The sequence below is a fragment of the Bufo gargarizans genome, chromosome 2 (assembly GCF_014858855.1).
Source record: "Bufo gargarizans isolate SCDJY-AF-19 chromosome 2, ASM1485885v1, whole genome shotgun sequence".
Classification (NCBI taxonomy): Eukaryota; Metazoa; Chordata; class Amphibia; order Anura; family Bufonidae; genus Bufo; species Bufo gargarizans.
The window spans coordinates 18,791,379-18,805,806 of record NC_058081.1 but is presented as its reverse complement, the minus strand read 5'-3'; the positions used below and the strand labels follow the sequence as shown (position 1 = coordinate 18,805,806).

General features: G+C 45.5%; 1 protein-coding gene across 2 annotated transcripts in view; it reads left to right on the top strand.

The window, feature by feature from the left end:
• Window positions 1–2,753: 2,753 nt before the first annotated feature.
• Window positions 2,754–14,428, top strand: part of LOC122929230 — a 231,062-nt gene continuing 219,387 nt past the window's right edge. For both annotated transcript variants that reach the window (XM_044282739.1, XM_044282738.1), the window contains exons 1-2: window positions 2,754–2,833; window positions 7,898–8,278. In XM_044282739.1, the coding sequence (XP_044138674.1) occupies window positions 2,797–2,833; window positions 7,898–8,278 (418 nt within the window). In that variant the 5' untranslated portion in view covers window positions 2,754–2,796. The remainder of the gene's footprint in view (window positions 2,834–7,897; window positions 8,279–14,428) is intronic.

The window sequence follows — 14,428 nt, the reverse complement described above, 5'->3', positions numbered from 1 at the left end:
CACTACCCCCGGAGAACGTATCCGGGAGCGAGATCTTAGGCTCAGAACAAGCTCCATGAACGCAAGCTGAACCGGTCACTTGAAGCTGAGACAAAGTCTTACGGAGGTCAGCTACCTCCAATGAAAGACCCTGGAAGCGTTCAGCCAAAAGTGAAACCGGATCCATGCTTAAGACGGTTTTGGCGGCTTATAATGTCACGGAATGTGTACAGGTAACAAGGCAAAACAACATGTATAAACGACTCGCTGGATCCAAAAACTAAGGAACCAAGGGAGACCCCTGCAGAAGACCTGGCACTTTCCCTGGCTGCTCAGCCTATGCAAAGATCCTAATGGTGGAGGTTTGCATATCCACGAACCTTGACTATAAAGCCCTGAGCACCCTACAATAGTGAGGGGACACGACCACCGGCTCCCTACACAAGACACGGAGGGAGTCAGGGTCATCTGGGATCCAGCAAACAGATATAAACATATAAAAGTACACTTAGCTTTGAAGCAAAGAGGAGGACAGATCAGCGTGCACACACACTCCAGGAGGAAATATAAGCCGCTCAGAAAAGCATTCTGAGGAGGCATTTAAAGGGAAGCAATTAAGACATGACAGCTGAGAGAGGCTGACGAGAGGAGGAGCTGAATACCACAACACAGAAATTCAAGGAGGAGGTTCTGAAAGGCCTCTGTCAGAGCTTCTCAGCTGTCTGGTTGTGACATAGACGCTGTTATGAAAACAGCGTCTAATATACCTGTTAGGGGTTAAAAAATTCGGATCTCCAGCCTGCCAGCGAGCGATCGCCGCTGGCAGGCTGGAGATCCACTCGCTTACCTTCCGTTCCTGTGAGCGCGCGCGCCTGTGTGCGCGCGTTCACAGGAAATCCCGGCCCTCGCGAGATGACGCGTATATGCGTCGTCGTGCGCAGGGCTGCCACCTCCGGACCGCACATCTGCGTTAGGCGGTCCGGAGGTGGTTAACAGAGACCTCCACCGTGCCCGATTCTTTTAACAATAGCCTTCACAGCATCCCACCCCCTTAACAGTGACCTCCGCAGAATCCTGCCCTCTTACTAATGACCTCCACAGCAGCCCACCCCTTTAACAGTGACCTCCCCTTTATTAGTGACCACCACAGTACCCCATTTCCTTAACAATGATTTCCACAATGCCCCATCCCCTTAACAGTGGCCTCTACAGCAATCTGCCCCTTAATACTGACCCCCATAGCGGACCATCCCCTTAACTGTGACCTCCACAGAAGCCTGCCCCTAGGGTGGCCAGAGGTGTGGTTTTAGGCAGGACAGTCCAGCTTTCAGACTTTCTGTCCTCCGTCTGGTGCAGGACCTGGACGGACACAGGTATGTTCTTTTGAACAGCTCACTCTCAGACAGTAGCACTGTGCTGTCCGAGCATGAGCTGCAGAGAGAAATTCACCCTCTCTCCCACCCCTGCAGGTGACAGAAGTTGATTTTTACCATAATTTGTTCAATCCCCGTCGGCTGCGGAGTGGGAGGGGCGTTGCTTAGCAGGACCTGCAGGTTTTACAGTCCGTCATTTGAGGGTGGCCTAAACGGCCACCCTACCTGCCCCTGAACTGAGACCTCCACAGCACTCTGCTCCCTTAACAGTGTCATCCACAGCGCCCTGCCCCTTTAAAGCTGACCTGCAGCAGTGAAGAAAAATGGCTGGGTTTAAATGGAACCTGTTGTAGTACTGTGTGTATGTGGAGACTAAGGGCCTGCGAGCTTCTATTGGCTGATAAGGGTCATGTGACAAGGCTACTATTGGCTAATGCACTCACTCTCAGACAGCAGCACTGTGCTGTCTGAGTGTGATCTGGAGGGAGAAAGCCAACTTCCCTCCCACCCCTGCAGCTCACAGAAATTAATTGTTACCTTAATTATTTCAATCCCTGTCAGGCGCGGAGTGGGAGGGTGTGTTGGCTGGACCTGAGGGCAGAGTCCTTGAATGGCCACCCTACCTGCCCCCTGAACTGTGACCTCCACAGCACTCCACTCCCTTAACAGTGTCATCCACAGCGCCCTGCCTCTTTAAAGCTGACCTACAGCAGTGAAGAAAAATGGCTGGGTTGTTATGGAAACCTGGAGTAAAACTGTGTGAATGTGGAGACTAAGAGCCTGCGAGCTTCTATTGGCTGATAAGGGACATGTGACTTTGTGTATGGCAGTTGGGATATGAAAAGAAAGACTTGCAGGCTTGTATTGGCTAATGGAGGTCTTTTTTGGGAATATCTGAGGAACGGTACATCCTAGAGAGCTGTGACCACCACAAGATTTATTTCCAGGTAGGATGTGTATACCAAGTTTCCTTGAAATCGATGGATGCGTTTTTGAGTGATCGCGGAACATACATACACTCATACATACATATATGGGTCCTTCTTTATATATATAGACTCTGATAAATGACATCCCCACATAAAAAGTTGGGTGTCCCCACACAGTATTTTTCTCAAGAGGTCACCACCCTGTATTGGTGGATGAATATTGCAGTTTACTGATCGTACTCTTCTGATCCAATGTATAACCATGCCATGTCTCCGTACAGGGTCACATAGGAAACTTTGTAAGTCTTCTTTCACCTCAAATAATCTAACTTTTATCAGACGGTAAAATATGACAATTTCTTTCCAAGTTTTCTTTCTGTGAATATGATTTTTTTTCTTTTTTTCATTTTGTGTTACTTCCTCTTCTCGTCTCTTCCTCTTGCTTCATAGAAGAAGTAGTGATAAACATAGAACAAGCTTCCTGCAGTTGTCCAGATCGTCCTCCTCAATCTGCAATGAGACTTTTCATCCTACTCTTCTTTTGCTTCCATGGTAAGGTTCAGTAACTTCCCATTGTATATATTACGGAGATATTGAATTAAAGTTTGTTGGGGTTATAGGGGATGTTGTCTGCCTCCAGAATTATTCCTGCCTCTCACAGGGGACTACCTTATCTTATATACTGTATGTCCTGTGCTGGGATCCCCAGAGACATCAGAATATTTTGCTATGAGAGTTGTATTTTATGGTTAGTTGTCAATCGCAATGGCAATGACAATGAAAACTATGTAAAATAATCTTTATGACAAACCAGGATGTAAGAGAGTTGAAAACTGTCATGGCCCCTCTTAGAAAGAACCTGTTATGGTGACAATACCTCCCATGTTAAACCGTTGCACTGTTTGGGATTGTTGATGAGGACACTCCAGTATTGCAGTTGTGTTATTGTTTAGTTGGACGCGTAACTGCAGTATCAGGTAGGTAGTGAGGAACATCCAAGGAGAGATTTAGCGTTGGTACTGTATACAATTACCTAAATGCTGGTGCCCAGTTGGGGGTCCTTGACTCTGGGGGTCCTGATTAGGCTAACCGAACTTGCTTTATGGCTTTCCCAAATCCGCCCCTTCTTAGGTAATTGTAGAATGGTCCACCACAGACACAGACAGCATTCATCCCAATAATATTCTCTCTGGTCTTCTAGGACTAACATGTTTTGCTCTGGTTTTTGAGTCAAAGTAGACCCTAAAATGTTATATACCAATTTTGAGGGCAATTGTAGCATATTTCATTCTGGGAGAATCAAGATCTTCTAAAAAAAATAATAATTGAGATGAAACAAATTTCAAGAAACTCGATAATCTCTATTGTAGACCCACTAGACACTTTTCTCGAACTTTGCTCCATATGGTTTACTACTAAAGCGTTGTGATGCCACATACCGATCTAACTCATATGGAGAGCATGCCAATAATGCTGTTGCCTATCAAGCTCAACCAAAGAACACATGGCATTTGTTTGCTGAATTTTGACTGGCTGCACCTGAATTAGTCAAAGCATGGGAATGGAGAGATTGTCATTATGAGAAATGTAATAATCCCAACTACAGTCCGAGGCTTAGGTCAGTTCTAATCACCAAGCAGAATGGTTCCCCAGGTAATGCATCCAGTCACTGTGTAGATATCCAGATCATTCTACACCTGTGACCTTTTATCAATATATCCCCAGGGAAAGCAAGTGTAAGAAAAGAACATTTCTGTCCTTAAATCAGTTATCTAAAAAATGAAAACAAAATAACACTACAGAAACCATATCTAAACTAATACCACATTAGATATGATACATATGAGATTCTTAGCAGATATATATTTAATCAAGAGATATCTGAGTCCACCTACCAAAGTGACCTTGGTCCACACTTGAACCTACTATATTTCATTTCTGGCAAGTGGGCATTTAAATTCAGGAGAGAAAAAAACCTACACATAGGCTACTTTTTACCTCTGTATGCATTTAAGCATATAATGAGAGGAAGAGCGGACTCCAAACTATGAGATATTAGGAGCATATAAAGACTTGGAGGTGGCCACACCTTCAATTTAAATATACACTAGCAGGCGTGGCTGCATCCAAGCCTCAATACACTCTTAGGATGAACAAATTGATTCTACCAGTTTGGGATTCATTCCAAATTTCTTAAAAAGTTCAGCAGAGAGAGGGAGTTTCTCATTATGGAGAACCTCTACTATGCGGAGTACGTACAAAGGCCAGACGATGGGTTTCTGTGAAAGATATTAAATTAGCTTTTGTAATCCTATCTGATGCCAGCAGATGTTAGACATGATAATTTTCATATATTTTCCCCAGAAATCAAGAGAAGCTTAGTCTAGCCTCCAATAGTCATCATGTATACCAACTGGTCTCCATAATAGAAATAGTACCCACCCAGAGGATCTCCCCAAGGCCTTCCAACCAGAAAAGTTGTTTTAATGTGCCTTAGGGTGGGTTCACATCAGTGTTATGGATTCTGGTTTTGGTTTCCGTTATAACATGGTTATAAGGGAAAATAATAGAATCGATAATACGGAAGTCAAAATGGAAGCCTATAAGAGGCATTCCGTTTTGATCCTTCATAATGCAAGTCTATGGGCAGCATAACGGATCCGTCATGGTTTCCATTATGCAGGAGTCCAGTCCTGCATAACAGAAACCAGGACAGATCCGATATGCTGCCCTTAGTATTTCGTTTTGCTTTCTGTCATAATACAAGTCTATGGGAATCATAACGGATCCGTCTGGTTCCCGTTATGCAGACCAGAATAAAAAGGCCTGTCGACAGGACTTTGTTTTCCGTCTTGCATAACGGGAACCAGACGGATCCGTTATGATTCCCATAGACTTTTATCATGACGGATCAAAGCGGAATGCCTCTTAAAGGCTTCTATTTTGACTTCCGTCTTATGGATTCTGTTATTTTCCGTTATAACGAAAAGCAAAAACGCTAACGCCTCATGCACACGACCATATGTATTTTGTGGTCCACAAAAAACGGATCCGCAAAAAATGCGGATGACATCCGCTTGCATTCTGTATTTTGCAGAATGGAACAGCTGGCCCCTAATAGAACAGTACTATCCTTGTCCGTAATGAGGACAATAATAGGACATGTTTTATTTTTTTGGAGAACGGAAATACGGACATACGGAAACGGAATGCAGTAACTTCTTTTTTTTGTGCAGACCCATTGAAATGAATGGTTCCGCAAGAAAAAAAAAAAAGGAACGGACACGGAAAGACAATACGTTCGCGTGCAGGAGGCCTCACTCTGAAAAAAGGCTTTTGTCCTGAAAGATATATTTGCAGAGGTCAAGCTGGCTTATTATGTTTTACTATATATGCAAATGAGCCTATAGGAGCAACACGGGTGTGACTGACACCTAGAGGCTCTGCACTTTGATGGACATTGCCAGGCACTGTCAATCAAAGTGCAGAGGGCATGGCAGTTGCAGAGAGAGCTGAGCCTCCAGATGTAATGGCAATAACCCCATTGCTCCTAGAGGCTCATTTGCATATATTAACCTTTTCTACTCCAGAGGTTGTTTCTTTTTGTCTTCCCAGAGCCATAACTTTTTTACTTCTCCTTTCACATACACATTTTTTGTGGGAAAAGTTGTACTTTGTAATGTCAGCATTTAATAGTGCATAGTATGTAGTGGGAAAAAAAATTCCAAATGTGGTCGAATTGGGGAAAAAAAATTCTACCACAGTTAAAAAATTTTTTTAATCCTTATCGCATTCACTATGTGGTACAACTGATTAGTGCTCTTCATTCTCCAGGTCAGTACAAATCTGACAATACCACGTATGTATAGTTAAAAAAAAATAATAATAATTGAAAAACATATAATTTTTTACATTTTCCAACCCCTATAACTTTTTTGTAGTTATGTCTGCGGAGCTGTATGAGGGCTCATCGGCCATTTTGACACCTTTTTTGTTTCGCCTAGCTTCCTATGGAGCCCTGCTACATTCTTCTCAGCAATGCGGGCACATAGGATCATGGGACCAACACAGATGCCTTCAGCTGCTAAGCGCACATGTAACAGGTCAGCCGGTGTCTTAGGGACTAATCTGCTGATAGATGTCCTTTAGAAGAATAACATCCAAGTAGTACATTCTGGCCTGCACATTTTGATTGTTAAACATATTAGGAGAAATTCTATGACCATCAGTTCCCGTAAAGCTACTCCCAGTGATGCCCATGCTCTGTGCTAGTATACAGAGCAGTGAGATCACAAGTAGGCCACTTATATTCTGGTGGCCATTTTATCTTCTCCATCATTCTTAGAACTTCCATGGTGTCCTTGAGAAAACCTGGACATTGTCTGACAATTGACTGGATGAAATCATCCAGCCGGTTGGAGAGCTTACCCATCAGTGAACCTATACCAGTTATGATAGGGGGGAAAGACAACTTTGTGTATCTTTGGAAGGTCATGGTATATTGGAATAACAGGGAAAGGTAAATGCATGGACTCTAACTCTTTGGAACTAAAAAAAAAACCCTCTTCCAATATATGTTTATATTTTATACAGATCCGAGTGCACCCGTCCACAAATATTTCCGTCCTTTAGCGACGACATAATTTCCCTTTCATTTAGAGCCATACCTAAAACTGATCTCTCTTTATCAGAATAAGCCAGTACTTATAAGGGGCAATCACCCCCAAAACAGCTGTCTGCAGATGAGATGCTGGCTTATTTAATATCCGAGTCATGTCTCAAAGCCTGTTTAAAGAGTCGAACATCGATAGCTGTCTTACATCTGTCGGCATCAGAGCCAGAGATTGTTAAGAGCTGATTTGCATCCCTTTCTTCTCAGAATTTTTAAGGATGATTACATAGTTTATAAGGCCGAAAAAAGACATCTGTCTATCTAGTTCAGCCTGTTATCCTGCAAGTTGATCCAGAGGAAGGCAAAAAAAAAAACTCTGTGAGGTAGAAACCAATTTTCCATTCTTCCCAATTCCAATCAGGCAATCAGAATAACTCCCTGGATCAACGACCCCTCTCATAGTTACACGCGACTGTTCTCAAATTCTTGAAGGGCTTTCCTCTTCAAATTAGATATGTTCTGAGATGAAGGCTGGCTTCTTGCTTATCAACAATGTAGGTGATTGAAATATTACCTATGTTACTTGAATGGGTTAACTTAGTTTGGCTTAGTAAACCCTGTATGTCAGCTTTTGTTTTATGCCATGACTAGGGATAGCCTGAGTCTGTCTGAAATGCATAGGTAATGATGTATTACATGTTAGGATTTTAAAGTGATCTAATAAAGGAGAAGACTTATGGATGTGCTGGTGGACTTTCTCAGTTTGGTATGCTGTATCCGTAGCCGAAGTCACCTCTTGTGCACCATCCTATATGTGTGGTCAGATACATTGAAGCTACAGACTCGGCTTCCTTCTCTTATTTACTTGTTGCCATAATATGTCTTAAAAAAAAACTCCCTTCTCACACATGTATCCTAGCCATTTTTCTTAAATTATTCTATATTGAAATAAAATTTTGATTTATAATTTGTTTTCTCTTCCTAACCCCTGGGGTTTATTATAGGAATCTGCTGGGCATCAAATTTTTACTGTGTTCACCAACCAAAAACCCTCCACGTGAAGGAAGGAGATTCGGTCACCATCCCGTGTTCATACACCTATCCTGAGGACCACAGAGGGAAGTCACAGATTATAGTAACTTGGTGGGAAGCATATACAGTGCACTGCTCCAGTATCAGGAAATACATAATAGAGAATAATGGGAATATTATTAAGGAGTATGAAGACCGGATCTCTGCAGTAAACCATCCTGATAACCAGACGGCGTCTATCGTAATCCGAGGACTGAAAGCTTCTGATGGAATCATATTCTGCTGTGGAGTAAATGTCATCAATGCTCGCTATGAATCTTATGATGTGTATGGGACGTTTCTGAACCTTGCAGGTAATTTTTTTTTTATATAATACCTTCCTACACTATGGACCTTTGTAAAAAAGTATATGTTAAAACAAATTTTTGGGACAGATATATTTTGTGTGTGTATATATATATATATATAATGAAGAAAAACCGGTGCAATTCCAATTGTTGAAAAAATGTGAAGTCCTTTATTCACCCACTGTCAAAGTTTCAGTCCTCTTGCTGGGACCATTGTCCAGCCTTTCTCAAGGCTTGAGAACGGTCTCAGCAAGTGGACTGAAACGTCGTGTGGGTGAATAAAGGACTTTTTATTGAATAAACAGTGGTCAAGTTTATACTGCTGGCACTCCTTCTCTTTATACTAAGGTGTGCTGCCCTGGATTTGTTTGTTTGTATATGTTGGTAAGGCTGATTAGTCAGCCTGCATTTGTGGGAGGGGCGGAGGCTCTTCTTATACGAGCCACAGCCTCATTCACAGGGGCGTGTTCTCAGGTGCACAGCCTCACTCAGGCGGGTGTTCTCAGGTGCACAGCCTCACTCAGGCGGGTGTTCTCAGGTGCATAGCTGCTGCTGGTTGTCATTAGCAGACTAGCTTCTCTGGTGGTAGGGTTCTTTCTTTGCAGCATGGAGCCAGAATGGAGCTTGTTATTTTGCTCTCTGCTACCGTAGCATGCACGCGCCATACTACGTAAGTAGGTTGGGCCGGGGCCGTCTCTCCGGAACCGACTTTGCTATCGAACGGGAGGCTTTGCCTCAGAATCTGCTACCTCAGGTTTGCTTGTTGGGGCTAAATCCTTCTATTTCTTTTCAACTTGTTTGTTGGTAATAGGAGTTGGTTCCTATAAATCTTACAAGTTTCACTTCGCTCTGTTCATCTCGTATGAAAAGTTTGCTGTAAAGGAAGCGTTACCCGGGCTGCATGTGACGTCATGTTTGGAGATCGGAGGCAGTGTTTATTGTTTAGGCCTCTTGCTGTAGCTGCCACGTGTCTCCCCCTCCCCCGCTACGACCATCTTTAGGCTTCATGTATTTCACTGCTCCATGTACTACCCTGCCGCACTTTATGCTCTGCTGTTATCCTGAGCGGCATTTACACTTTCGGCTTTTATTTCATGTCTTCTGCTGCATCCGCGCGTCTTCACTGTCCTGCACTTTTCTACTCTTGGTTCGTATTCACTCAGATTGGTCTCACATTCAAGCTGCGCTCACCTGTTGGCTGTTACATCTCATTCCGTCCCCAGCCGACGGCCGGATCCGTATTACACGCCTGTTATTACATGTTCTATACTCGGCTTACAGCCATAGCTGCTACTGTTACTCCATTTTTATTCTCTGAACGCACCACCCTGGTGTTCACACCTTGCTCCACTCACAACCAGAGCTGCGTTTATGCGTCGACTGGTATACCATGTTTTCTCTGCTCACTGTGAGAGCTGTGTTTACACGTCCGCTGTCACAACATGTTCTTATTAGGCTTGTTTCAGAGCTGCATTCACGTTCACTGTTACATCATGTTTATGCTCCACTCACATTTAGAGCTGCTATTCTACCAATTTCATTCTCTGCCACACCCAGAGGTGCATTCACACTATGCTGTAAAATAATTTTTTGCACTCCACCTACGACCAGAGTTGCATTCATACGTCTATCAGTATATCATGTTTGCTCCACTCGCACCCAGAGCTGCGTTCACGCGTCCTATGCTACTACAGGTTCTTTCCAGGCTCATTTCAAGAACTGCATTCACGTCGCTATTACATCTGTTATGCTCCGTTCACAACCAGAGCTCCTGTTATACCAAATTTCATGCTCTGCTTATACCCAGAGTTGTGTTCACACTTCTACTGCTACACCAGGTCGTATACCCCACTCGCCAAAGCCGCTTTCCATGTCTGCTGTCACTTCAAGTTAATATTCCGTTCACATCCAAAGCTGCGTCCGCATGTCTGCTTTTACATCCCGTCCTATACTCCATTCACTACTACTCGGTGGTCTGTTACATTCCATAGGCCTACTATCTGTTAATCCTGGTTCATAATCACTCAGACTGGTCTCCTTTTACTTCTGCTTCGTATTCACTCGGATTGGTCTCCTGCCCCAGTTCACCAAACAGCTCCTCAGCGGAGGTCAGTGGCCAATAAGTTTCCTGCTATGTTTTCACAAGCTGTTCGTTTGTTTGTGACGATAAGAGACTTCTCTTAGCGAACTTGCATCGCCTCAGGCTCTTGGTTTTTCTCCCATCTCTGTTTTAATTTCATGTTTACGTTTCATGGTTCGCGGTGGTTAGTGTTTTATGTATGCACGTGCTTCGGATTACTAATGTCTATATTTTCAACGCTTGTTGGCAGTTATGTTCCTTAGACCACCTTCTGGCCAATCCAATCATTCAAGTTGCTGCATATGCCATCAGGTCCAGCTTACGTTTTAATTGCTTATAGTCACCGCAACGTCATCCCTCTGGCTTCGGGGGCCCCTATGACTGATCCGGCCTCATGGCTCCGGGGGGCCCATGCCCGTTTTTCATGTTTTGTTTGTTAAGGGTACGACATGGTTGTAGGCTGGTTAGTGTCCCCGGTTTGCTGTTGGAGGGGGTCATGGTTATTCGAGTCCCCAAGGCATTCTGGTGCTGCATAAGTGGTTTATTTAAAAAAAAAAAAAAAAAAAAAAAGAGAGAAAAATTAATCATAAGAGGCTCGCACGAGTGGCTCTTCGCTTATAGGACCTCACGATTGGCACTGACACTTGTAGTTCGCCCGGCCATCTGATACATTTTTCCTCCATAAGAGACTCGCACGCATGGCTCCCGCCTCAGAGGATTTCGCAATTGTCATTTATATTTTACAAATTAGTACTTGCGGTTCATTTCAGCCTCATTTCATTAACAAGCTTTACCACATGTCTTTGTCTTTTCTAGGTTGAGTCCCGGTTGATTACTAAACCCATCGGGTTAAGCCCCAATCTTTTCCCCAGCTGTCTTTAATTCTTAAGGTTCGCCGCCCGGCCCCATGGGCCCCCGGTGGTTGCTTCGGCCCCATGGCTTCAGGGGTCCGATCAATGGTTGTCTGTCCACCTGTGCAGCTATGCTTTTGGTTTTGAATGGCTCACATCTTTACCTGCTTGCCAGCTTATGTTATTTAGGTTTCATTTTAATGTCCGTTATTATCTCCATTTTCTGTCACATTTCCCTTCGTCTTTTCAGGTCATGCAGTTGAATCCATGTTGGGGGTCACCTTCCACGTCGGTCAGGTCTCGTTTCTAACGATATTTCGCCTTGCATGTTATTCAGGCCACATAGTTTATCTTGGGTATCGCCTGCCACATCGGTCAGGCTCATGGTTTAATTTCACCTGCACCTTATCCAGGTCACTTATTATAGTCATAATATTTTTTTTTTTAAACAAACAAAAATAAAAAATCGGCCCCATGGCTTCGGGGGCCCAATGACAGCTTCGGCCCCATGGCTTTGGGGGCCCGATGACAGCTTCGGCCCCATGGCTTTGGGGGCCTGATGACAGCTTCGGCCCCATGGCTTTGGGGGCCCGATGACAGCTTCGGCCCCATGGCTTTGGGGGCCCGATGACAGCTTCGGCCCCATGGCTTCGGGGGCCCGATGACCGCTTCGGTCCCATGGCTTCGGGGGCCCGATGACCGCTTCGGTCCCATGGCTTCGGGGGCCCGATGACCGCTTCGGCCCCATGGCTTCGGGGGCCCGATGACCGCTTCGGCCCCATGGCTTCGGGGGCCCGATGACCGCTTCGGCCCCATGGCTTCGGGGGCCCGATGACCGCTTCGGCCCCATGGCTTTGGGGGCCCGATGACCGCTTCGGCCCCATGGCTTCGGGGGCACGATGACCGCTTCGGCCCCATGGCTTCGGGGGCACGATGACCGCTTCGGCCCCATGGCTTCGGGGGCCCGATGACCGCTTCGGCCCCATGGCTTCGGGGGCCCGATGACCGCTTCGGCCCCATGGCTTCGGGGGCCCGATGACTGTTTTCAGTCCTGCTGGGCTGATTGCCTGGTTTGGTTGTCCATCTGTGCATCTGGGTTGATTTGGCCCGTATGCATCACATACATGCCTACCGGCTTCCCTAAATTCCTACTAATCGATGTTGATCGCTCACTTTATGTTTTGACCGCAAACTGGTCCGGTTCGCCCTACAGCATCATTATCATGTCTTACGCAGATACTTTGTCTTGCTTTAATTTTTCATGTTTCATTCAGGTCCTGCCAGAGGAGGAACAAGCAGGTCAATTCCCTCTAGCATTTCAGTCTCTGACCGTAGTCGATCATATCTGTCAACCAGGTCCCCGCGCAAAGTCATTGCCTTTTTACCACGACCAGGAATTCATTTTCGCAGGTAGCTTCATTGCAATTGCATTCCCTCACTCATGGGAGAGCATAGACGGAATCTTGTATATTATGGCTTCGTAGCTTCTTGCCGCACTAACCTCAGACTCCATACAACCACGTTGAATCGGGTTTTGGACAAGGTCCAGCATTTCCTCACGGTAGAAGATTCGGATAGTAGGTCGGTCTTCACGCCTCAGGTGTTAAAACAATTCCCAGGGGCACACAGTAGAACAATGCGCGGACCACGGCTAGCAGATAGCTGTTGTCTGGGGAACTATTCAAGAATTCTTTCTATCTACATAGTTCTTTTTGGCCCTCTTTCCTGCCTAGTCTAGGCAGTTAGGTTTCGGTCCCACGATCTCGTGAGGCCAGGGCATTGCCAGTACTCGCACTAGAACCAAAACTTTACAAGGTTCAGTTGGTTTTCATGATCCATTTCACAACGTATTCCCGGTCCTCCATTCCGCTTCGGGGCAGTATACGCAATATTGAGCATTATGTCTCTGGCCTTGTCATCCACAAGATGGGTTGTAGGTCTCCTTTTGGTCTTGCCTCATACACCCAGAATTTTCGCTCTAGATCCCTGACGCCTTGCAGTTGGCTTTGGGATTAGTTTGCACATGCCATTCGAGTTCCTTTTCTACCCTACTTGGCTTGGTTTTTGCCCACTTATAGGCCTACCCACGATCATGGCTTAGGGCACACAACAAGCCATTTAGTCAAGTTAGCTAAGACACGCCTAGCTGGGGAAGGTTGTTCCCGTGGTTTCTCTCCCTAGGGTTCTTCGGATATCTCTTGGCCGTAGCCATGACCACAAATATATATATATATATATATATATATACACTAGCAGAAAGACCAGGTTTCTCACAGGTATATTTAATTTAATGTTTCTGTGTGTTGTTAAAAGATATCGACAGTATCCACTATAACAGTGACATCTACAGTCTGCCCCCTTAACAGTAACATCCACAGCGCCCTCCCCTTTAACAATGATCTCCACAGTGGCCGTCCCTTTTATTAGTGACCTCCACAGAGCTTCTTTCCCTTAAAGTGTGACCTCCAAAACACCCCGTCCCCTTAACAATGACCTCTACAGCACCCCGCCCCTTAACACTGACCTCCATAGCAGACCGTCCCATTAACTGTGACCGCACCATTCCCTGCCCCCTTAACAGAGACCTCCACAGCCCCAGCCCCCTTAACAGTGACCTCTACAGCATCCCACACCCTTAACAGTGACCTCCACAGTTCCCAGTCCCTTTTAACAGTGACCCCCACAGCATCCCTCCCCCTTATCAGTTACCTCCACAGCAGCCCGCCCCTTTAACAGTGACCTCCACAGCGGCCGCCCCGTTATTAGTGACCTCAACAGTACCCCATCTCCTTAACAGTGATTTCCACAACACCGTCCCCCCTTAACAGTGGCCCCTACAGCAATCTGCCCCTTAACACTGACCTCCACAGCAGCCTGCCCCTAGGGTGTCCAGAGGTGCGGTATTATGCCAGACAGTCCGGCTTTCAGACTCCCTGTCTGAACAGACACAGGAATGTCCTTTTGAACAGCTCACTCTCAGACAGCAGCACTGTGCTGTCTGAGCGTAAGCTGCAGGGAGAAAGTTCCCTTCCTCCCACCTCTGCAGCTGACAGAAGTAAATTTTTACCTTCATTTTTTAATTCCCCGTTGGCTGCGAAGTGGGAGGGTGCATGGCCTAACCGGGTCAGGGTGTAGCTTAGCAGACCTGTGGGGTGGGGTTTTTAAGTCTGTCTTTTGAGGGTGGTCTGAATGGCCACTCTATCTGCCCCTGAACGGTGACCTCCA